Source organism: Elephantulus edwardii, unplaced genomic scaffold (assembly GCF_000299155.1).
Source record: "Elephantulus edwardii isolate Elephantulus edwardi_28Jun2011 unplaced genomic scaffold, EleEdw1.0 scaffold00037, whole genome shotgun sequence".
Taxonomy (NCBI): Eukaryota; Metazoa; Chordata; class Mammalia; order Macroscelidea; family Macroscelididae; genus Elephantulus; species Elephantulus edwardii.
Genome location: NW_006399787.1, coordinates 10,317,396 through 10,342,610, shown reverse-complemented (window position 1 = coordinate 10,342,610; position 25,215 = coordinate 10,317,396). Strand labels below are relative to the sequence as shown.

The 25,215-nt window shown below is 41.0% G+C and overlaps 1 protein-coding gene across 2 annotated transcripts in view; it reads right to left on the bottom strand.

The window, feature by feature from the left end:
* Window positions 1-25,215, bottom strand: part of TMED10 (transmembrane emp24-like trafficking protein 10 (yeast)) — a 54,848-nt gene that overhangs the window by 11,126 nt on the left and 18,507 nt on the right. Inside the window, exons 2-3 of one of the 2 annotated variants that reach the window (XM_006884670.1) lie at window positions 14,680-14,791; window positions 2,464-2,501 (exon numbers count right to left, since the gene is read on the bottom strand). In XM_006884670.1, the coding sequence (XP_006884732.1) occupies window positions 2,464-2,501; window positions 14,680-14,791 (150 nt within the window). Of the gene's footprint in view, window positions 1-2,427; window positions 2,502-14,679; window positions 14,792-25,215 lie in introns of both variants that reach the window. The other variant, XM_006884669.1, reaches the window with a different exon arrangement.

Below are 25,215 nucleotides of genomic sequence, written 5' to 3'. Positions count from 1 at the left end.
TTTTCAGAGTCTGTAAATCACACTGGAAGAGATGTCCACCTTTCTCCCTCAGAGCAGTCCATGGATGTGACAGTACAACCTAAGGGCAGGCAAGAGTCTAAACCTAAGGGCCAGGAACGTTACATGTGCTCAGTGCTCTCTGATCATTAACTAGGGAGTAAGTGCTCCTATTAGCCATGACCAGTCACAAGCATTAGCCCAAGGAAAACTTGCTCTTTCTGACTGACGACTGACTGAAAGGTTCAGTCTTTGACCTGTGTTGTAATCACTCCTCTTGTTCCTCTACCGAGGTCTGCCGTTTGGGGAGGAATGGTGTGTGTGTCTCTTCAAGTCTGTGTGCATGCACGTGTATGCGTGTGTGTGCGTGCACGTGTGTGTCTCGGGGTGGTAAAGAAAGTAGTGGGCAGGAGTTTCTTAGTTAAGAAGCTGAATCTTAAAGCTGTTTTGTAACCATATGCGTAAAGATGTGTCAGACAAGGGGCTGAGGAACCGGGAAAGGAAGTGATGTGGTTTCCTTTCTGCTAGGGATTCCCTTCTTAGGTTAAGTAGGTCAGGAAAGATAAAGTCCCTCATCCAATGTCAACAAAGCTCAAGGATGGCGGTGATCCCAGGGGGTGCCCAAATCAAACCCATTTCTGTGGAGCCCACTGTGACTCACAGTGACCCTGGAGGATACTGCAGAACTGCCCCAAAGCGTTTCCAAGGTCGTAAGTCTTTAGGACGCACACAGCCACATTGTATCCCAGCAGAGCAGCAGTGGGTGTGAGCTGCTGACACTTCTGTTTGCAGCCAAATGCTTTAACCACCGCACCACCAGGGCTCCTTCCAGGAGGTATGGGGTTCTAATACACTGGATGGCAGTGATGTTCACATCATTCTATGGGTAAACTCACCATAATGCAGTCTATTTTAGATGGAAACAAGTTTTTTCTGAAGTCTAACAAGGCATCAGGTGGTTTATTATTTAATAAATACCACATAATAAAAGCCATCATGTTGGAGGAAAACTGTTCCAAGCTCTAAGTAAAGTTCTACATGGAGGAATTCAAAGTAATGCAATCCAAAAATCAACATGCCTTTTCTCCTATTTGATAATAATAAAGTGTTCTCTCTAGTTATTTTCTCTAAAATAGAATTAAGATTCTTTTCAATCATAAAAGCTTAAAAATATTTTTTAATTTTCTCAAGTAAAAAGGCTCTTTCTTTTAATTAAACTAGCCCGGAGGCAGAAACAAGCAATTCCAAGTTTCTATGAGGAATATGCTTCCATTCATTACTGTATCACTCCTATTTACTGCCTACAAATGATTCAATCTGGTTTCATTCACTTGACAAATACAAGGACAAGGAGGGGAAAGATCTCAGGAACCATACCTGCACTACTATTCCTGCTGCAGATTTGTCACTCCAATCTTCTGCCATTGCAAGATATTTCCCTTCCAAAGTCCCGAGAAAGATATAACAACATCTATTCCTGACCCATCGCTACAGCAAATACACTTACATCATCTAAATTTATCTTTCCTGCCTTATTTATTGATACTTCAAAAGCTACGTACATATCTTAGCTCCAACTCTTCCTTGTGCCCTGAGATTCTTTGCTGGGTGAAATTCCTCTTTGCTTTCTGTCTTGAAAGCTAAGACTGATCTCCCAACTTGACATATACTGTGGTTTTCAAAGTTGCTCTTCATTTAATGAACCATTTGTGTTGGTCCCACAGCCTCTCAAAACCAAGATGAAAAAGGCTGTGGCTCTGTCTTTATTCTGAGCACACCTCCACTCCCTCTCCATCCAAATAAATCAGTTAGCTTTTAATACTCTATACTACTTCCTGTAAGAATAAAATTTTTATTCCTTCTTGTAATAGCTTTTTACAGTCTTTTCCTCTAATCTACCATCTTTTTTTAAGAGCTTAAAATTATCTTAGTGAAAAGCTATTTTTGACTACCATGTTTCTCCAAGATAGCAGTTGTTCAAATCTAAACACCACTGATCCATTCCCTGTTGGGCGGGTGGGGGAATATATATATATATAGCTGCCAGCCTGAAAAAAGGCTTAGGAATGAAGAACAAGTCACTTTTCCTAACATTGGGATTAAATAAATGAAGCCCAGGGTTTTAGAAATGTTGACTACATAAATCCAGTTTCTATTTCAATGAAGCTAATGACCTAAACCTCAATGTTTTATCACATCAACATTTCACTGGGGACAGCTGGTTCAGTCCTTTGGCTGACAGCACGGCCAGAATTATTGTTCAGGCTGTGAAAACAACTTTTTGTATCACTAAGATTGTAGCTGGTTATCATGTGACTGCTGAGAAAACCACAGCCTTCTGGGCAAAGCACAGCCTGCTGGCCTGACCAGGTCACAGGCATCTCCGTAGAGCACACTGCTGTCTCCTTTGGCTGTGACAGTAGGACATACCTCCTCGTAATTTTTTGCTTCCACTCCATGTTTCATGTCTAGGATCACGAGTTGGTCAGGTATACGCCCTGTTCCTGAAAAAAGAAATGAAAGGATTCATTGTGCGGAATACTTCAAATTCCGGGAAATCACCCACCCACCCCCCCCCCTTCTCCCTAACCCCTACACTCTCAATAGAGGGAAATAGACACAACTCCTCCCCCTACTCAGCTGCAGAAAATTCCTGGCTCCAGCTAAAATCACAAGCATTCCAGACAAAGCCTCTATCTGTGTGGGGTACCGGAAAGCAACAAGTCCTTGCCACTGGCAAACATCTCTGAGTGGACAGGATACGAGATACTGCAGCTAACACTAGGAGAATAGAAAGGGAGAAAAGAAAGCATATGGGCTGACTGGATTAGGAAATACAACACAGAAGACTAATAATACTCTGAAATCGAGCGGCCTATCCATCAGCAGGTGGTGTGTACTGAAATAAGCTCAGTAACTGCTTACTGGATGTGAGAACCGGGCTGAAGAATTTTAAGGAGTACAGTGTCTGTCTTTAAAATAATACGGAGTGATAAGACGTAAATACATGTTACAATTACACAAAAATAAAAAGCACTACAGAACTAATTCAGATAATACTAACTACTGAGCAAGGATCAGGAGACAACAGACTATTGTATCTTAAATAACACATGCAATATGTTGTTGTTGTTATGTTCTGTCGAGTCGCTTGCAACTCATAGCGATCCTATGTACAACAGCCCTAAACTCTGCTCTGTCCTGTACCAATCGCACCGTCTCTGATACACCCATCCTGATTACCCCAGTTACTGAATCAATCCACCTCAAAGAGGGCCTTCCCCTCCTGCACTGTCCCTCCAACCTACCAAGCATGATGTCCCTCTCCAAGGACTGGTCCTTCCTTACAACATGTCCTTGTAACCCCTCGTGCCTTATGCCTGCTAATTCCATAGGAGCATTACATGGAGAAGTGATGAATGGAGGTCACTGAAGAGAGAACACGGAGGAAAGACTTGGGCAAAGAACTGTAAGCAGAATGCTCAGCCTGGGGAAGGGCCCAGATACAGAAATGAGCATGGCACGTTTAGAAGTCCTTGAGTGGCATGAACAGCAAGTCACTCAACCACAATTGAAGGCTGATGGTTTGAACCCATTCAGAGGTACACGACAGAAGACAAGGTTGGCAATTTGCTTCTGAAAGGTCACAGCCACTGAAAACACGATTAAGTACATTCTCCTACTTTGTTTCCGAGGGTGGCATCACAGTCTCCTATTTTTCAGTCAGACTTGATCATTTTCTATTGTGGAGAATGGGATTTCCTTTACAATGGTGCCACCGTCAAAAGCTGAATGGATGGAGTTACCATCAGAAGGCAGAAGAATGGGGTCCCAAAGGCTAGCATGACCACTCATATGAACTGGGAGAATGGGGCTGCCCAAAGCCGAGAGATCAGAGTTGTCATCCCAGTGGTCCTGGGCGTGCAGGGCTGAGGGGCCTCCACCCAGAATCCAACACTCTGAGGCTGCAGGACAGAGCCTCACCTAATGGAAAACACAAGATTCTTTTCAAGCTGTGAGAACGAATATAAATTGTCCTGCTGGATCTCTTGACTTGCTTGTAGGTGTTATCCTTTATCTCTCTTCAATTTCTCCTACCTGTAGTGGAAAAGTCTACCTGTGCCTGTTCTACCACCATACTTTAAAAAGTTCATAACCTGTATTCTAGATTCACAGACGAACAGGAATTTTTGCCTCAGGATGAACCTGATTCAACTTGGTGCTGATTTTAAGAATGATATGATGGAGTAAAACTTTTGTGTAACAGTGCCATGACTTTTGAGAGGCTAAGATGTAGAATGTCATGGATTAAACTGTGTTCCCTAAAATATGTGTTAGCTTGGCTAGGTCATAATTCTCAGTGGCTCAGCAGTTATGTAATGATCCCCTATGATGTGATAAAATGTAATAAGCCAATTAGTCATCACTGGTATAAGGAGTAAGGTGCAATATTCCATCTTTAATCCCTCCACAGCCCAAATTAATGCAAGAGAAATTTTCTCCAAGAAGAAAACATTTTATATTTTTAAGTGCCTACAACACTTTATCTTGTTGTTATATGCTGTCAAATTCCCTGTGACTCATTGTGACCCTATGTAACAGCAGCTCAGAACCCTGCTCTACCCTGAGCCAACTTCATTGTCTCTGACACATCTACCCCCCATAACTTCACTCACTGGGTCAATACATCTCATCCAGGGTCCTCCTCTCCTGTGCTGTCTCTCCATCCTTCCAAGTATAATGTCCTTCTCCAAGGACTGATCCCTCCTTGCAACATGCCCAAAATACATCAGATGAAGCTTCAGAATCCTTGCCTCCAAAAAACAGCCTGGTTTCACCCTTTCCAGGACTAACCTGTTTATTCTCTTAGTAGTCCATGGTATATTCAGTACTCTTCTCCAACACCACAGCTGAAAGGCATCAATTCTCTTTCTATCATCCCTAGTCACTGTCCACCTTTCTGATGTACAGCACATAACTGCAAAGAGCATTGCCTGGATCAGGCACACCGTAGCCTCCAGACTGACATCATTGCTCTTCCGTACTCTCGCAAGTTCCCTAACAGCAATTTTTCCAGTGCAATATGTCTTTTGATATCCTGGCTGCTGGTAACAACACTGCTGACTGTGAAGCCAAGCAAACTAAAACTGTTAACAATCTCAATCTCTTCACCATCTATCATAATGCTAATTGGCCTAGTGGTGAGAATCTCTGTTTTCTTGGTGGTGAGATTAAAAGAACTAAAAGGAGAGAGAGGCAAAATAAACAGACCTATAACTCCCAAGAAAGACAAGCTGGAAGAGGAGCATGTTCTTTGGACCCAGGTCTCTGTGCTGGCACTTCATAGAATCAAGACACTAAGAGGTAAAGTTTCCCTCTAGAGCCAGCACTATGATTTCTGCTTTCAGGGCTCCCGAACTGTGAAAGAGAAAAATTTCTGTTTCACTAAAGGCATTCAATTATGGTGTTTCTGGTACAGCAGTACTACATCACGAAGACAAGCTTTAAAACATTTTATTAAAGCAGCACCATTTTTTATTTTGCTTTCTGACTTTGTGCTTGTACCTTCAGTACTGTTACAACAATTTTCTGCTTTTCAATAAGGAAAGCATGCTTGATCTGGTCACGGACATACTAAATACACATGGAAACACTAGAAGCTCTGCTGACATGCTGTTTTGTTTTTGACAACCTCCTGAGAACTTTAGGGCTCACAGCACGAACCCCTTAGCTGGCCTGGGCATGTACCATATACAGATTTTGGTGCTTTCCCAACCTGCTTGATATAAAGGTAAACAATTTTATTATGAGTGGTTCGGGACAGCCTAGTTTTTTTAGAGGCTGTGATGTAGGACAACCGCTAGTTGGAGGACAGCCGGTCAGACGTTGGACCATTCTGAATGCTTCTCCCTCTCAGGGAGCTCTGGTGGCCTAGTGGCAAGAAGCTGAAATGTAATTCCAATGGCACAGGTTTCGAGGCCACCAGTTGCTCTGTGGGAGAAGGATGGACAGTTTACTCCTGTGCAATTAACTACTTCTGAAAAACCGCCGAAGGATCAGCTATAGGTCGGTTCTGACTCTATGGAACACAGCTGTGTTCCTATTACCTTGTTTTATCACTTACTTTTTGTATTTCATACACACAGTTCCCTTTAATTTCCCAAGATAAGTAGGATATTAGTGTCACTGTCCACTTAACAATTGAGGCTAGAGGTCATAAAGCAAAATTATTTCTCCTAAGAAGAGTTAAGTCTTCTCAAGTGTGCATCTCCCAAAGAGGAAGGAGACTGGTCTTTTAAGGACTATCTGTATGGAATAAAATTGACAAGAGAAATAGCCAAGATTAGAGAGATCATTAGGGGACAATGAGTTCATGTTAATGAGGGAGGAGCAACTCAGAAAAAGGAGGCTGAGAATGGTTGCACAATTCCAAGAATGTAATCAATGCCACTGAAATGAATCTGCAGAAACTCTTACATCAGTGTATGCTTTGCTGTTTATGTTCAACAACAAAATAAAACTTTAAGAGAAAAAGAAACTAAGACAAATCACAGGTGCTTTCTGAGCATCCAACCAACAACTCTTTTAAACACAAACCAATCCAAAACACAAAAGTTAACACCCAGAGAGCTCACGTCTCTCAAGTGTAATGTGTAATTCTCATTATATCACTGCCCATAAGAGACGCAATGCAAATTCTCACTTCTTCCTCATTTAAAAAGTTGTGAAATTCAAGCAGCTCACTGCCCCAATCTGGTCCAAAGGTTCCGGATATCCTCTCCCTACTATCAGTCTATTGGCCATAGCACAGCACTGGCATTCTTCAAGCCCCAGAGAAACCACAAAACCACAGATTCTAGCTGCCTTGGGAGAGTCCAGACCAGACAGTCTCCTATTTAGAAGAGCCAGCCTATCCCTTCAGCCCTAACTCCTTGGTATTTTCTCTCCTGGCATCTGCCTGGTAAATATAGTCTTTTAAAAGGTGCTTCAAAGACTACAACATATCAGGTCTCCATGCTAGAATAGAGAGAAAACAAATGAAGCTGGAAATTCAGTGCTGGTACATAACGCATATCAGGGCTTTTAATGTGTTGAGTAATGGCCAATCAAGGCTAAGAGTCCTTGGGCTGCACAGCAACCAAGGCTCTTGTCTACTTTTGACCCCAGCAGGAATGGGGCTGCTTTTAATACATATCAGTTGCCATCCTTAAGCAAGCACTGCTACCTGTTTCTGACCCAGAGCAAACCCACCACACAACAAGAGATGGTCACCACGCAAAGGAGTATGATGCCCTTCTTTCCATCAGCCATCACTGAATCATTCCGAACCAGTCTGAAAGCATCTCTGTGTACATTATAAACATGAAAGAAATTCAGAACAAAAAATAAGGCAATCTGCCTTCAAAAAGCGTAACTCATAATTGGGAATGTAAGATGGATGAACACATGACACATGAAGACAACAGAGGCATTATCTATTGCTTGGCCTATCTAATTAATCTGTTGTTAGGTGCCCACCCACAGCAACTGGACTCTTAGCCTTTGGTTTCTTTTCCTTCAAACCCTTAATCATCATCTATTTAAATTCCTCAAGTGAAAAGGTAAACATCATAGGAGCACAGACTTTTAGCCACTACTCTATTATCAACAACAAATAAACTCCCATCAAGAAGCAAATAAATCTGTCTTGGTGGAAGTGCAGTCAAGATTCTTGCTCCTTAGCGGCGAAATGGTGACACTCCACCTCACTTTGGACATGTTTTCAAGAGGTGCCAGTTCTTGGAAAAAAAGGCATCAAGCGCTGGTAACGATGGAGTGTTAGAGAGACGAAGACCTGCAACAAGACAGACTGCCAGTGACTGTAACAATGGACTTGAGCATGGCGGGGTTCACAGGATGGTGCAGGATAGGGTAAGGTTCAGATCTGTTGTTCACAAGTTTATGAGCTGTAGGCAGCATTTAACAACAATATCATATTCTCAACACCCAGAACAATGAATGTCAAAGCTGATAAAAAAACACTTCGACTTCATCAATGAGAAATTAAGTAGGCTAGAATGCTGTTGCTAGGTGCTAGTGAATTGGTTTCAACTCAGCAACCGTATGTACTAAAGAATGAAATATAACCTGGTCTCCACATGCTCAAATGTTGCTATGGACTCAAACCAGCTGCAGCCAAAGTGCCACTCCATTTTGCTGAGTGTATCCATCTTTGAATTATGTCTTCCCCCAAATCCAAGGGTGAATGCCTAGTCCACAAAGAATTGCACTGCTAACCAAACATGGTGTCTCTCTGGCAGCCTGGATCCACCAGTGGCTTTGAGGGAAAAAGATAGGCAATTTCATCCTGTGTGATTTACTGCCTTGGAAAACCCACTGCAGGGTCAGCTCTAAGTCAGTCTGGCTGGCTGGCATGCTTTTTTGAGTTAAAATACATGTAATAATGTGAAAGCCATGTAATGCTCCCCTATGATCTGATAAACCAAATAATTATAGGAAGATTATGGGTGGAACGGAACACTCCTTAATCATATTACAACCCTTATCAGATGGTAAGGGAACTTCCCCTAAGGTGTGGTCTGTAATATTTATTTCAAAACAGATAGGAAAGAGGAGGTGGCGGTTCAGCACCACCAAGAAATAACTGATAGAAGTGTGTCTTTTTTGGCACTCGGGATCCCTACAAGAAAAATATTCCTTGATACCAGGAAGGCCAAAACATACGGAGGTCTTCAGAAAACATAGGGCCTACAGATCTTTTTTTTTTTTAAATTATTTTATTTTATTATTTTTGTGTGTATGTGTGTACCGTCAAATCAGATCTGACTGGTACAGGAGGAGATTGTCCCTCCTTCCTCAGCAGAGCATCTGGTGGATTTGAACCATGTGCCTCTGAGATTGCAGTGCAGCCTCTTGCCACTAGGCCACCAGAGCTCCCCAGGGCCTACAGATCTTAAAGAGACAAAGACTTTGTTCCACAATCCAGAGAGGGCCTTCCTCTAAAGCTAGGACTTGGAATTTGGGCTTCTAGTCTCCTAAACGGCAAGAGTGTTACATTTTGCTTGTTAAAGCAACTATGGTAGCTCTGTAACAGCAGCATTAGATAACCAAGACAATATCCTTCTCAAATAACTAAAGGTAAACTAAAGGTTATCCAGGAAGAGGACATCCTAGTAAAGAAAGAAATAAAATGCTCAGAAGATAGAGGACCATTAATGCCACTGTTGTTAGATGCTGTTAAGTGGAGTAGGACTCACAGCGACCCTATGAACAGCAGATCTGAACTCTGTCCTCTCCTGTGCTATCCTCATCATCTCTGACACAGTAAGCCCACTGCTGCAGTCACTGTGTCAATCCATCTCGCTGAGAGTCTTCCTTTCCAAGCATGACATCCTATTCCAAGGAACAGCCTCTTCTGGAAACAGGCCCAAGTATGTAAGACAACTTGTCACCATCCTTACCTCCAAGGAGCATTCTGGCTGCACTATTTCCAAGGCCCATCTACTGGAGATGAGAAAGTTTGATAAGAGTAGCACCATGTTGAAAGATAATGTTGTTTAGTTCCCGGGGATAAATCTAGTAACTATTTATAAAGAAAATAGGAATCTGACTAGTTGGAAGGACAGTGGTAAGACTGAGTAAAGAGAGCTAGTGTGAAAGAGAAGTTCATTATTGCCGTCCTAGGAACTATGGTTTTAATTCTGACTCACAGTGTCCATGTAGGGCAGAGCAGGACCACCAGGGTCCCCAAATAAGCAGCCTCTTTTTCTCATAAGTTAACTGGTAGGTCTGAAGTACTGAGATTTTGTTTTGCATACAAGTGCTTTTCCCACTGCACTACCAAGGCTTCTTAAAAGGAGTCAATCTTAATAGTTTTTAAGTTGACATGCTTCAGATCAAGGAGTCAATTCTTTGCTATCTGTAGAAAGCAGGTAAGACAATGTTCTTCTAAAACAATTAAAGGTAAACTCATGGATATGTCTGTCCACCCTTCTGAACATGATGTCCTCCTTCAAAGACCGATCTCTCCTGGCCACGTGCCCAAAATATGTCATGCTTGGAAGGGTGGACAGGCAGGAGAGGAAGACCCCAGATGAGATGGATTGATACAGTAACTGGGGCAATGGAGGTTGGTGTGTCAGGATTAGTGAGACTGGCTCAGGACAAGGGAAGGGTTCAGAACCGCTGTACACAGGGTCACTATGCACCGCAGGCAACTCAACAGCACATAACAACAATAACATACTATGACAGGTTTGGAAGCAGGAGTGGCAACCACTTCCTAAACAACATGCCTCCAGAAACTCTATGAACTTTGATAAATGTTGATAGTTTTAGAGGAGTTTCATGTGTTCTGTTCATAGAGTCACTATGAGTGGTGCTAACTCGAAGGCAATCAACAACAACAATAACAACATGGTTATGTGGGAAATGTGCTTTCTAGTAAATAAACAAACGAACAAATAAGCAACATGCCCAAAATATGTCAGATGGAGCTTCAGAGTCCTTGCCTCCAAGGAGCTGCCTGTTTTCACCCTTTCCAGGATGAACCCGTTTGTTCTCCTAGCAGTCCATCACTGTTCTTCAGTACTATGGAGACGTTTGTAACATCAGACTTTCCCAATGCAATTTGTCTTTTGATTTGCTGGCCGGTTGTACCAAGACTGCTGATGATGAAGCCAAGCAAACAGAAGCTGTTAACAATCTCAACCTCTTCACTTGTCTATCATGATGCTGTCAATTGGACCAGTGGTGAAAATCTTTGTTTTCTTGCTTTTGAACTTCAATCCATATTTAAGGCTGCAGTCCTTGATCTTCTGCAGCAAATGTCTCACGTCCTTCTCAGTTTGATCAAGTAAGATAGTGTATCTGCCTAAGACAGGTTATGGATAAGTCTTCCTCCAATTCTGATTATAAAGTTTATTAAATGCCTAAAACGGGAAACTTCCTGGCAATTTGTCAGTGGCAAAGTGGGTAACACGCTGAGCTGGTAACCAATAGTTTGGCAGTTCCAATCTGTCAGGTGCTTCTTTGGAGAAAGATGGACAATCGCCTCTCCTAAAGACTGAGAGACACAGAAACCTGACAGAAGGTTGCTCTGAGTTGGAAATGGCTTGACAGTAGGGGGCTGCTCTGGCAAAGATGACTGCTTTTCCTCAGTCATCATTAATTTGGAACCAAGGTTCATATATTTTGAAGCAATGCTTCAAACAAGTTAGAACCAGTTTAGTCATGGTCAACACAGCAATATTAGGAAAGATCTGAATTTGTAAAATGTGGGTGTACTGGAATGATAAATTGAACTGGAAATACTCCAGAGCCAAAGGCCTGAAATTGGTGATTTGGAAAGGGCAGAGTGAGACCTTTTCAGAGCCTGATGGGGAAGAACTGATTGTTACCAGGGCTTTGGAGAGCAACACAACACAAAGCAGTGCAAGTGCCATCTTTGTGCCAAGTACTCCTATTCCCGACATTTTTCGGTTCTGGTATACCCACATTATACACATTGTGGTCAGTTCCAGTTTCATTTCACCAGTCATAAAAGAACTGGTTTGAAGCCCTGTTCTGGACACACTATAAACCTAAAATTGCCTGAAGTCCTTTTGTCACCATATAAACGGAGCCTCAGAATGAAGTCAAACAGAGGTAAGATTCAACCATGCCTTAATGCTAGCACATCATAAACTTTCTGATCCAGATAGTCAAAATGGTCTTTTTTCTTTAGATGCTTTACAGCTGTTTTTTTAAAAAATTCATTGTTGCCTATTTTCTCCATTCCAACCCACCCAGCTCCCTCTGCTATGCAGCCCTTGTTTGATTGTTATCATACATATAATGCCTAATCATATATTCCTTTCAACATTTCTTCCCCTCACCTCTTCTACTGAACTGTTCATTATCTATCCACTCTTTTCCCATACTCTCCCCAACATCCCTTCTCACCCCCACATTCCCCTACAGGTCTGTCCTATTTTATAATAGCAGTGTTATGCAGTTATTTTTCCTTTTATGATTGAGAAATTTCACTAAGTATAATATCCTCCAGGCTCCCCCATGTTGTGTAATGTTTTACGAATTCACGGTTTTCAATGCTGCGTGATAGTCCATTGGGTGAATATACCACAGTTCTTCTATCCATTTGTTGATGAGCAGTTGGGCTACTTCCATCTCTTTGCTATTGTGAACAATGCAGCAATAAACATGGTGTGCATACATCTGTTTGAGCTGTGGCTCTGATTTCTTTAGGGTATATTCCCAGTAGTGGAATTTTGGGTCAAATGGTATTTCTATTTCCAACTTTTTGAGACAGTGCCAGGCTGCCTTCCATACTTCCATAGTGATTGTACCATTTTACATTCCCACCAGCAGTGAATAAAAATTCTAATCTCTCCATAACCTCATCAGCATTTGTTGTTTGCTGTTCTGGTGAACTTTGTTATTTTTGTTATTTTGGGGTGAGATGATATTCCATGGTCTTTTTGCAGTTTCAGCTATTTTTGTGACATGCATATAAGCGCCACAGAACTTTCAGGGTCTGACATTCTTAAAATTAAAGAACAGACCGTGAAAAGTAATCTGCTTTTTTACTCACTACTGAGCACAGAACTCACCAGGTTATTGGCCTGAAAGTTACTATGGAACCTTGGTCTCGAGATGGAACCTATACCAAGATATATATGGACCAGAATATAGTTAAGCACACTAGAAACTAAACCTGCTTCTGACTGTCTTATACTGGTTGTTAAATAGCTTCTAATTCCTGATAAGACATGCCCTAGCAGAGAAATACATGACTTCCATCTGTACCAAAGATGCTCTAGCAGCCAATGCCAATAGGTCACAGTGTTTAAGAAAAGTCCACTCCTAATCCAAAGACTCTAAATTTTTACTGAAATTAATAATAAATTTAAATTTAAAAATAAAAATTTAAGTTAGAGTAAGGATGGCAATGGATTTATAACTGCTCATGATAGTAACAGCACTGTATCATGACATGGAGGAGGAATAGTGGAACTGTATCCACATTTACAATATTCTTCTTACCAACAACGTTTATGGAAAATAGGAACTGCATTGGAACTTGTATCTCTGGACTGGAAATGATTATATTGTTAATATTTCTAGCCTTAAGCTTAAAAGTTTATAATGTTCAAAATGGTTTGTTAAATATTTGTTTAAATTTTTCCCTCTTTTAACAACTGGGATCTAGAGGGAAGAGAAAAGACCAGAGAATGGCCAAAATTATTGGGGCAGCTATTGCTGCCAGTTTAGGGCCTATGTCAGGAAAAGGAAGTCTTACTCATAAACAGTGCCACCCAAAGGTAATAAAGGAGGTCAGAATTGCTTCCACTGTGAAAAGCTGTGCCACTTCAGTAGACAGTGTCACAGACGAGAGCCACAGATAGGCAAGGGAGTAGAGAGGAAGCTCCCACTCACTTGCTTTAAGTGTGGATCTGAAGGACACTTGGCCAACGGTGGCCCACATCAGGTCCTCGTGGCTGACAGGACTGACAGGCCCCAGCTCCCAGCTGGAAACAAAGGAGGACGCTTCAACGATTTAGATCCTCCCAGAAGAGCTGTGGGTGAGTATTAACATTACTGGTAAGTACATTCGTTTTCTCCTGGACATAAGAGCCTATTTTGTCCCAAAAGCCTTCTGAGGTCCCAACTCTTCTCACTATTTCTTAGTTGTTGGCACTGACGGAAAACCTCCTCATAAGCAGTTCCTTACTTGACCTCTGCCTTGCATGCGGACTTCTGAGCTGTAAAACAACCCAGTGGTAGATGAAATTTGCTCCAGGACTTAAAAACAATAAATGACACAGTTGAGCCTCTACATCTTGTGGTTCCTAACCTTTATACTATAGACAAAGTGTTAGTTAATAAACCTCTTATTTTAAGAACTACCTTCCCTCTGTAACTTGATTTGTGCCACTATTAGAACCTCTACTCGGAATATTATTGCTTTTTAATTTTTGACTTGTGTACTTTTAACTTGTTAAATTTGTGTCTTCTAGGCTGCAACAGTTCCATGATACATCTTCAAGGATATGAACATGTATGGTTAAGCACAATTGATATCAGTGTATCTAAATTCCAAAATCAATCTCCACAATAGTCTATGTGTTTTCTATTGCCAAAGGGGCCCTTTAGAGTAGTGAGAGATCTTCACCCTGAAACCTACAGCGTCCCTTTTCAGCAGGAAGTAGCTAAGCGAATATGCCGTCCCCTTTTCCTTATAATCAGGGTGAAGTCTCTCTCAGGGAAGAGTGATTGGGAATGGCAAAGGACACACTGACAAAGGAGGTTAATCAGAACTGGCTTTGACAAGCACTGTGGCAATGGGACAATTAAAAGAGACTTTCAAGGGGGGGAAAAAGAGGAACGAACTGGGGGGGGAGGGTAGAGAAAAGAGTGCAACAATGAATGAATGGAAACCCAAAATCTCTGTAAAAGTTCATTAAAATTAATAAATTTTTTTACAAAAAAGTCCATTCCTGCACACAACTTGAAAAACTCTACTCATTAGCTAACTTTTACTCACAGCACATGAACTTCAGCAAGTACATAGTTCTCATTTTCCCTTCCTGCCAGTCCAAGACTAAGAACATTCATGCTCCAACTTTAGAGGGCACTACAGAGTTGTGAGAAGATGTTACATTCAGGGAAAATTCTACTTACCCTTGCTTTCAAAACACACTTCAAACATGTCATAATCTTCAGTGGTAAAAGCAAACTTCCCCTTGGTTGCGTCCTCCTTGGAATACAGAATGTGGCCAGCGGAATCTGTGATCTAAAAGAAAAAAACTGAGTAAGAACATAAAGCAAATGATACTCAGTAAGGAATGATAACTGGCGATTTGGGGCTGCCTATAAAAGCTAGTTGATATTTCTCATAATGACTAAACATCCCCAAAGGCAGGAACCTGGAGAAGACAAAACCTAAATACAACAAATTTCATTCATTAAAACAACACAATAAAAGGCTAAAATCTCTTACCTCTAACAGATACCTTTTCATACCAAGAAGTTGGTACAGTGTCACAATTTACACATACCAGATTTATTAGTAAAATCTAACTTTAAAGAATGTAGGCTAGTATCACTTCTTATTAAGAACCATGTTGCAAAACAAAAAAGAGTTAGTGAAAGAAAATACTATGAAAGGAAAAAATACATAAAAACATGTGTTTCTTCTTTATTGGGAGTAGAAGCAGACATGTGACATTAAGAATGGACAGGATAAAAACAGAGAAAAAAAATATGAGAGATCTATTCCTATGCATTTCATGTCAGTAGTTATAAGAGTGGGAGTGAAGAACGGAGGGTGCGGATAAAGAAGGCATTCTTGGCCTCTATAAATGATGATTCCTTTATTTTGGAGGATAGCATTAAGTCTCCAAACCAAAACCGCTTCATTCCTGTAGACAGCCTATAAGCACAGATGTGGAGGCACATAATGGTAAGTGAATGGCCACGTATAAAATAAGGCAATCACATGACAATTCAACAGACTAGATTTCAGGAGCACAGGCTGTGTTAGCAGCAGATACATTTCATTATGCAAGAAACTACCCTGTCATTGAGAATACAACAAACCAGAAACTTCATTATATTAAGCTAGATGATCTAACAGTATGTGTTAAAACAAGATTACTTTCAAATTAAGATTTTAAACAGGAAAATTGAATAGCAAATGCATAAGTGCTTAAAAGAACTGTAAAACAGTAGTTACTTCTGAATGGTATTATTTCTTTTAACTTTTTAAATTTTTCTATTTCCTATAAAGGCAAGTATTACTTATGGTGAGAAATAATAGTGTGTTTTTTTTGTTTTGCTTTGTTTTTTTTAAATTTTTGTGTGCGTGTACCGTCAAATCAGATCTGACTGGTACAGGAGAAGATTGTCCCTCCTTCCCCGGCAGAGCATCTGGTGGATTCGAACCGTGCACTTCTGGGATTGTAGTTGCAGCTCCTTGCCACTAGGCCACCAGAGCTCCCCAAGAAATAACAGTTTTAAAAACACAAGGCACAATAACTAAAGAGACGTCATCACTGTCACATTTCAAATGATGCGTTAGTAAAATGCTTTACTGTACATCTTACTTTTCTAACAAGTGCAAATAATTTGAATCAAGTATCTTCTACCATCCAGTGTCATTCATTAATTCACCAAACATTTAAGAATGCCAGATCTGTGACGGCCACTAAGGCTGCAGAGTTGTCTAAGACAGTTCCTGTTTTCAAGAGGTCTTTCAACTGTGGTGTTGGAGAAGGTACCCCATGGACTTCCAGAAGAACAAACAGATATGTCTTGGAGAAGGTGCAGCCAGAGAGCTCCTTGGAGGCAAAGATGTTGAAGCTTCATCTTATACTTTGGGTATGTTGCTAGGAGAGGCTATTCCTTGGAGAAGGACATCATGCTTCAAATGGTGGAGGGGCAGTGAAAGAGGAAGACCCTCAGCCTGGTGGGTTGACATGGTGACTGCAGTAATGAGCCCCAGTGTGCCAGAAATTGTGAGGATGGCAAGAGGACAGGACAGGGTTCAGATCTGTTGTTTATGGGGTCGCTGTGAGTCATACTTGACTTGATGACATCTAATAACAATAACAAGTGAGGAGAGAGAAAATACTGCAGAGTGACAAGTGCTTTCTGAGAGGTACAGAGGTACTGTGGAATTATGGAAGGTCAGAGAGTAGATCCTGGAAGAAGTCACAAAGAAGCTAAATCCTCAAGGATGAGCTGTATTCAGGAAAGAAGTGGGGAAAGACATTCCATAAAGAAGCGGTAACAGCACCACCATTAAAACATTTATGGTTAACATGTGTTGAATGCTTCCAAAGTGTTGAGAAATGTGCCAAGCATTTATGTTTATTTGGAATTTAGTTAATCCTCACTATCACCTTGTAGTACGAATGTAGTACATGTTGAGATGCTAACTAAATGGTTGGTGATTCAAACTCACCAGCTGCACCTTGAAAGAAAGACAAGCAGTCTCCTTCTTTACAGATTTACAGCCGCAGAAACCTCATGGATGGTTATCAGAGTTGGATCAAATCTACAGCAGCAGTCTTGGTTTTTCTGTCATCTGATAAAAGAGCTCTGATGGTGCAGTGGTTACAAGCTCAGCTGCTACTCCAAAGGTCAGAGGTTCAAACCCTCTAACCAGAGAAAAATGTGGCAGATTGTTTCAACTTTCATCAGTGCAAATAGAAGGGAAGTTCTACTTTATACAACGGATTGCTGTGAGTTGAAACTAGCTTGGCAGCCAGGGGTTCAGTTTTGATTTTTGTTATAAAGGTATAGGCAAGAACTGTCATTTCTCTTAAGGTCTAGAGAAGGAAATGAAGGTCCACAATGGTTAAGTGGCCGGACAGTTATCAGCTAGATCATGCAGAGCATCAACAGCATGGTCAGGAGCTGAAATCTCATTTAGTACAAAGTGGAGCAGCAATAAAGAGACTGAGTATGGCATGAGACAACATATAATTTAGAAAGATGAATGTGATAGTACCGTGAAGACACTCTTAAGAGGAACAGTAGAGATAAAAAGCTGGGTCAGGACATTATTCTAGTCCTCCAGATGAAAAATGACAAAAGTCAAGGGATTGGAGACAAGAGGACAGATTAACAAAACACCCTAACAAGTTGCCAGCAAGTCAATTCTGACTCACGGCAACTCTCTTGTTACAGAGCAGAACTGGGCTCCACAGTGTTTTCGAAGCTGTCATCTTAACAAAAAGCACATTTCCAGCTCTTCTGTCTATAGCTCCATGGGGCGATTTCAAAACACCAAAATTTAACCAGTTGTTATGTGCCATCCAATTGAGTATTACCCATGGTGACCCTAGGAACAATAGAACTGAACCCTGTCCTATCCTGTGCCACACTGACACTTCATGACACAGGGGAGTCCACTGTGGCAGTCACTGTCAATCCAGCTGCTTGGTAGTCTTGCTCTCTTTTGCCGACCCTCCACATTTCCAAGCATGATGTCCCTCTCCAAGAATAGCTCCTTCTAGCAACATGCCCAAAGTATGTGAAACGAAGCTTCAACATCTTTGTCTCCAAGAAGCACTCTGGCTGCACTTTCTCCAAGACATGTCTATTTATTCTTTTGGATGTCCATGGAATATTCAGTACTCTCCTCCAACACAACTCAAAGGTATCAATTCGTCTCCTCTCATCCTTATTTACAGTTTAGCTCTCAGATGCTTTACACGTGATTGAAAAGACCATGGCCTGAATCAGGTGCACCTTAGTTCTCAAACTGTTATCACTGTTCCTCAATAATTTGGAGAGGTCCCTAATGGCAGAGTTTCCCAGTGTAGTATGTCTCTTGATTTCCTTGACTGCTCGTGCCACACCAAAGGCGCTGATTGTGGATCCAAGTAAGACAAAACTGACAACTTTAATCTTATCTCCACTTACCATGTTTTTTACCTATCAGTCCAGTAGTAAGAATTTTTATTTGACATTGAGACGCAACCCATATTGAAGACTGTCTTCTTTGATTTTCTACAACAAATGCTTCAAGCACTTTCGGCCAGCAAAGTTGTATTATCTGCATAATTCAGGTTACTAAAAAGTCTTCCTCCAGTCCTGATGCCATATTATTCTATATAGAATTCATTCAGCATACTCTGGGCAGTTCTTTGTCTATGCACTTTTCTAGCCATTTTGGGATGATCTTTAGCAATATTTTGCTTGCATGTGATAGGAACAAAATTGTTTGATAATTTTTGCATTCTGGTGGATTACTTTTCTTGGGAATGGGAACAATTGTAGATCTTTTCCAGTCAGCTGGCCAAGTAGCTGTCTTCTAAATTTCCTAGCACAGCTTGGTGAGCACACGCAGGGCTTCATCTATTCGTTGAAACGTCAACTGGTATCCCATTGACTCCTGGGGCCCAATAACCATGTTGTTAGGTGTCATCGAGCTGAATACTATTCACAGCCACCCTATGAACAATCATTCTGAAACTTGCCCTATCCTGTGCCATCCTCATCATCTCTGAGACACTAGAGTCCACTACTGAAGCCACAGTGTCAATCTATCTCATGGGGGGTGGGGTCTTCCTTTCCTTTGTTGACACTCCACCTTTCCAAGCATCATGTCCCTTTCCAAGGAACAGTCTTGTCCAACATGTCCAAAGTAGGAAAGACGAAGCTTGGCCATTATTGCCTCCAACGAATACCTCTGTCATAACCTTTCCAGAACATATCTGGGGGTTTTTTGCAGTCCATGAGATACTCAGTATTCTTCTCCATAACTCAAAGGCATCACTTCTTCTGTCATTATTATTCACTGTCTAGCTCTCTGATGAGAAGCAAGTGACTGAGAAGATCATGGCCTGAATCAGATGCATCTTAAGTCTTCAAACTGACATTACGACTCTTCAGTACTTTGGAGTGATCCCTGACAGCAGACCTGCCCAATGCAGTATGTCTCCTGATTTCCTGACTGCTTACTGGTACCAAGGGTGGTGACTGTTAATCCAAACAAGAGGAAATCACTGACAGCTTCAATCTTTCCTCCATCTATCATAATGTTGATTGTTGGGCCTGTGGTGAGGATCTTTGTCTTCTTGATGTTGATCTTCTGCAGCAGGCATTTCATAGCCTCCTCACTTTCTTTTTTTTTTCCTCCTCACTTTCAGTAAGCAAAGTTGTGTCATCAGCATTATGCTGGTGACCATAGGGAATTACTCTTTCATAGGGAATAGTAAACAGCATGGCAAACCAGAAAGGATGAGCCTGTCAAAAGATGGGGATACACTCCAAGTTTTTAGATCATTCCATTTTCCTTTAAAAAAAATTGTCATTTCAGTGAAGGTTTACAGAAAACACAAATTTTCCCCTAAAAACACTGTATACATTATTTCCTTCCAGTGATTGCAACCCCAAAGTATACCATTATTCATTTCACTGCTCTGATGAAGCACCAGAACCAAATCCAGTGCCCACGCTAATCCCAACTTCTGGTCATGCTCCACCGGGTTTCCAAGGCTGTCAATCTCTGCAGGAAGAGGCTGTCTCATCTTTCTGGTAGAGGAGATGGTGGATTCAAACTGTAAGCCATTCACTTAGCAGGTCAATACATAAGACACTCTGCCACTGTGGTTCCTTAAAACTCAAAACGATAAAAGTAGACTAAGCCCTAACTCAAACCAAGCATAATTTTTTTTTTAATTTTATTATTTTTGTGTGAGTGTACCGTCAAATTGGATCCGAATGGTACAGGAGGAAATTGTCCCTCCTTTCTCGGCAGAGCATCTGGTGGATTTCGTAATTATAACTCTAATCCTAAACCAAGCTCAAGGTTTACTCAGCTCTACTCCTATCACTAACTCTAACCCTAATTCTAAATCCAATCCCAACCTTGGGTTTACAACAAAACTAATGAAAGCTCTCTGCTTAGCCCCAACCCAAACAAATCCTAACTTTAAACTCAAGCCCAAGCCTAACCTTAACCATAAAATTAAACCACAGGTCATACACTTTTCAGAAGGTACTAGATATTGAAAATTTTTCTTCGCAATTTTCTGAATGCTTGCAACAAATCTCAACATTTGGGGGAGGGGAGGGAGAAGAACTAAAGGCCAAACATATAGGTCTATAGAACCAAGTCCTTCTAGGCCACCACTTTATGACTTTTGCGTAAGACAGGAAGAAAGTAATTTAAATCACATTGAAAAAACGCCTGGACAGTGCTGACGTTTCAGCTGACATCATGAGTCATGAATTGCTAGTGATAACATTTAACAGACAGGATGCAGCAGCAAAAAAACCCAAACAAATCCCAAAACACAACCACATACAACAAAGAAACCCACCAAATGTACTCAGGGTTCCTCAAATGAGAGCTTTGAAAGGATCAAGGCATTCAAGAATCACGCAATATACTTTACATACATAATATTTCATCTTCACAATAATCTCACGTAGGGTAGCTTTATGATCTCCATTTTACTAATGAGAACGATATCTACTATCAGAGTGGATACATTGTGTTAACATAGATTTCAAAAGGACAATCTGAAATCCACACTCTTTCCACAATGCTTTCCCCCAAAAGTAAGTCTGACAGAAGTGGGATGCTCAGGAAGCCAAGAAAAAAAAATCTGATGGATTATCTGAATCAATGCCGGCTCCATAGCCACAGAGTCCTTGTAAGAGGGACATAAGCACTGTTCAGTCTCCATTCTCTGCTTAAACTAGCAGGCAGTCATAAGGGAGAAATCTTGAAGTTAGCAATAGCTAAAGAAATGTGCTGGAAAAAAAAATTCAGTTCTGAAGATTTCCTAAAGGCTTCTTGTTTATGTGATAGTTATTCTGGAGCTTCAACTAAAGAAAAAAAGATAACAAAGGACTACTTTAGAAGCTATAATACATACATTAAAGGGTAAAACCAGATGCAATGCTGGAAATGCTTAGTTACCTATACCAAGAAATTTGGAAGACAACTACTTAGACAACAAATTTTATAAGATCTTTATTTGTTTCCATTCTAAACAAAAGTGACTCAAAAGAATGCAGAAATGACTGAACAAAATCATTAATACCATACACAAATCTTACTGAGGAGAACCATCTTAACAGCTGTTGGAGTTCTTTACCATTAGGCCACCTGAACACTCTGTAAAGCACAAGCAATAATGTTTACATTTGACTATGTGAATGGTAACAAATTATGGACATTGCACAGAACAGGAATTTCAGAATACTTAATTATGAAAGATGGGCAATCTACTCCCATGTGATTTACTACCCTTGAAAACCTACTGGGGGGTCAGCTACATGAGTCAGTTCCAACACAACAACAAAAATGTCAATGAGCAGGGATGCCACTTTGAGGACTAGGGTCCCCTAACACAAGCCATGGTATTTTCAATTAACTCATTCATGTTAAAACTTGAATAATGAGTAAGGAAGACGTAAGTATTGATGCCTTTGAATTGCGATGTGGCAAAGAACACGGAATATAAAATGGACTGCTAGAAGAACCAACAAAGCTATCTTCGAAGTACAGCCAGAAGTTCCTCAGAGGCAATGATGGTGAGACTTCACCTCACATACTTTGGGCTTGTCATTGTTGTTAGGTGTAATCAAGTCATTTCTAACTCAGAGCAATGCCATGCACAACACAACTATTTTATGCACAGCGTATTATTATTGTTAGGTGCTACTGAGTTTACCACAACTCACAGTAATGGATATGAAATTAATTTTGCCAATGGTTGACTCTGGAGAACATTATGCTGAGTGAAATATCCCAGTCACAAAAGGACAAATATTACATGATGCCACTGTTGTAGAATGGGACTGTCCTTGGGGTTGGGGAGAGACTGAGTAAGATGGGTTCAATAATGTATACTGCACTGAAACAGAGGAGGGAGAGAACCGTTTAAAAGAGAGATGTAACTGGGTGTTTCTGTCATCACAGGAGACTAGAACGAGGGCTGCATGGTGGAGGGGACCTGGGGGAGTGTTTGTAAAACAATGAAAGAATCTTTTCTTTTACTTTTCCATAATTTTTGGACTCATGTACTTATAACTTGTTAGTCAAATTTGTGTCTTCTAGGTTGCAACACCCCCATGATACATCTTGAAGGATATGTACATGTACAGCCAAGCACAATCAATAAGAGTGCATCTGAATTCCAAAATCAATCTCCATAATAGTCTATGTGTTTCCTACTGCCAAAGGGGCCCTTTAGAGTAGTGAGAGAAGATCTTCACCCTGAAACCCACAGCGTCCCTTTTCAGCAGGAAGTAGCTAAGAGAATACGCCGTCCCCTTTTCCTTATGACTCAGGGTGAAGTCTCTCTCAGGGAGGAGTGATAGGGAATGGCAAAGGATACACTGACAAAGAAGATTAATCAGAACTGGCTTTGACAAGCACTGTGGCATTTGGACAAGAACAAACTGGGAGGAGGGTAGAGAGAATAGTGCAACAATGAATGAGTGGAAGCCCAAAATCTCTGTAAATGTTTATGAAAATTAATAAAATATAATTATAGGAAATGTAAAAAAAAAAAAAAAAAGAAATTAATTTTGCCTTATCCTGTGCCATCCTCATCATCTGATATACTCAAGCCCACCGAAACAATTACTGTGTCAATTTTTCATTGACTCTTCCACCTTTCCAATTATAGTATCTTTTTCTAAGGACTGGCCCCTTGCACAAAGTATGTGAGATGAAGCTTTACCATTCTTGCCTTGAAGGACTATTCTGGGAATATAGTCTCTAAGACATATCTGTTTGTTCTTTTGGCAGTCCATGGCATATTCAGTACTCTTCTCCTACACCATAGTTCAAAGGCATTGATTCTTCTCTTATCCTTATTCACTGTCCAACTTTCAGATATATAGAAAGTAATTGAAAAGATCCTAGGGTGGATAAGGTGCATCTTACACTTTAAACTGACATCACTGCTCTTTAATCCTTTGCAAAAGTCCTTGACAGCATATTTTCCTACTGCAACTCGTCTTTTGATTTCCTGACTTGGTACAAAGGGTGGTGATTGCGATACAAGTAAGATGAAGTTATTGATGTCAATCTTTTCTGTATCTATCATGATGCTGTCTATCGGCTCAGTGGCAACATATTATTAGGAGAGGTCAATCCCTAGAGACAGTGAATAAGGATGGCAGAAGAAGAACTGATGCCTTTGAACTGGGGTTTTGGAGAAGAGCACTGAATATCCTATGAACCACTAAAAGAACACGTGTCCTGGAGAAGGTGCAGCCAGAGTGTTCCCCAGAGCCAAAGATGATAAAGCTTCGTTTCACATATCTGTGCATGCTGGTAGGAGAGGCTATTCACTGGTGAGGGACATCATGCTTAGGACATTTACCAGCTGCTATGTGACAGAAGGATAGGCAACCTCCTCCCACGCGATTTACTGCCTCTGAAAAACCACTCTAGGGCAAACAACAAAAACAAACCCCAGGAAAGGACACTTTGCTAGTAAAGCAGAAGATTGGTGAAAACCAGGAAAACTCTCAACGAGATGAAGCTTCCACAGTGGGCGTTAAGCACAGAAGTCACTGTGAAGACAGCACAGAATCAGGCAGTTTTTCATTCCATTGTCACAGAGTTGGTGCCAAGTTGTGATGAAATCAATGGTACCTAACGAAAAGCTAATCCAAAGGAGCCCTGCTGATGTGGTGGTAGTTCTAAGCATTCAGCTTTTAACTAAAAAGTCAGTGGTTCAAGCCCATTAGCTGCTTCTTGGACTAAAGATGGGACAATCCTATCTTGTCTTAAAGAATTACTATGAGTCACAATCAACTTGATAGCAATGAGTTAGGCTTGAGTTTTTCCTCGCCCCCTTTAAACAAATGTTTAAATCTTAATTTGGATTTGGCTTCTATGAATAAAGTTGCAGACAACATATAAATTCTCCAAGGCAAATTTAGATAAAAATAAGCTTCCAGATTTTCTCACTGCACTAGTTTATTTCTTAAGGGAAAAGGTAAATTTTACAGAGTGCTAAAAATGCTTAAATGAAACCAAATAGAGGACAGCAAGGAGCAGGGTAGAATACTGAACAGTCACCTCAAATCTCACCATCTCCACCCCAACCCAAGGAAAGAGACTGATGAGATTTGGCATACTTGCTGGAATAATCGATTATGATATCTCCTTATTTCCCTAACATATTAAGAAAGTCTTTAAAGGATAAAAGGATTCAGCCATGCATGTGCCAATCCATCTTGTTGGGGTTTTCCTCTCTCTTTCACTGACTCTCCACATTTCCAAGATCTGGCTTCTCCTAACAACATACTCAAAGTATGTTTTTCGTGTCTCTAAGGAGCATTCTGGTTGCACTTCCTACAAAACAGACTTGTCTGGTCTTTAGGCACGATATTCGTTGTTGTTGTGCCATCGAGTCGTTTGCGACTCACAGTGACCCTATGTACAAGAACCCTAAACGCATTTATATCCTGTGCCAACCTCGCTGTCTCAAACACATTCATTCCCACCACTCCACTCACAGAATGGATCCATCTCATTGAGGGTTTTCTTCTCCTGTGCCGTCCCTCAACTCTCCCAAACATGATGTCCCTTTCCAAAGACCAGCCCCTCCTTGCAACAGGCCCAAAGTATGTCAGATGAAGCTTCAGAATCCTTGACTCCAAGGAGCATTCCGGCTTCACCCTCTCCAGGACAAACCTGTTTGTTCTCCTAGCAGTCCATGGTATATTCAG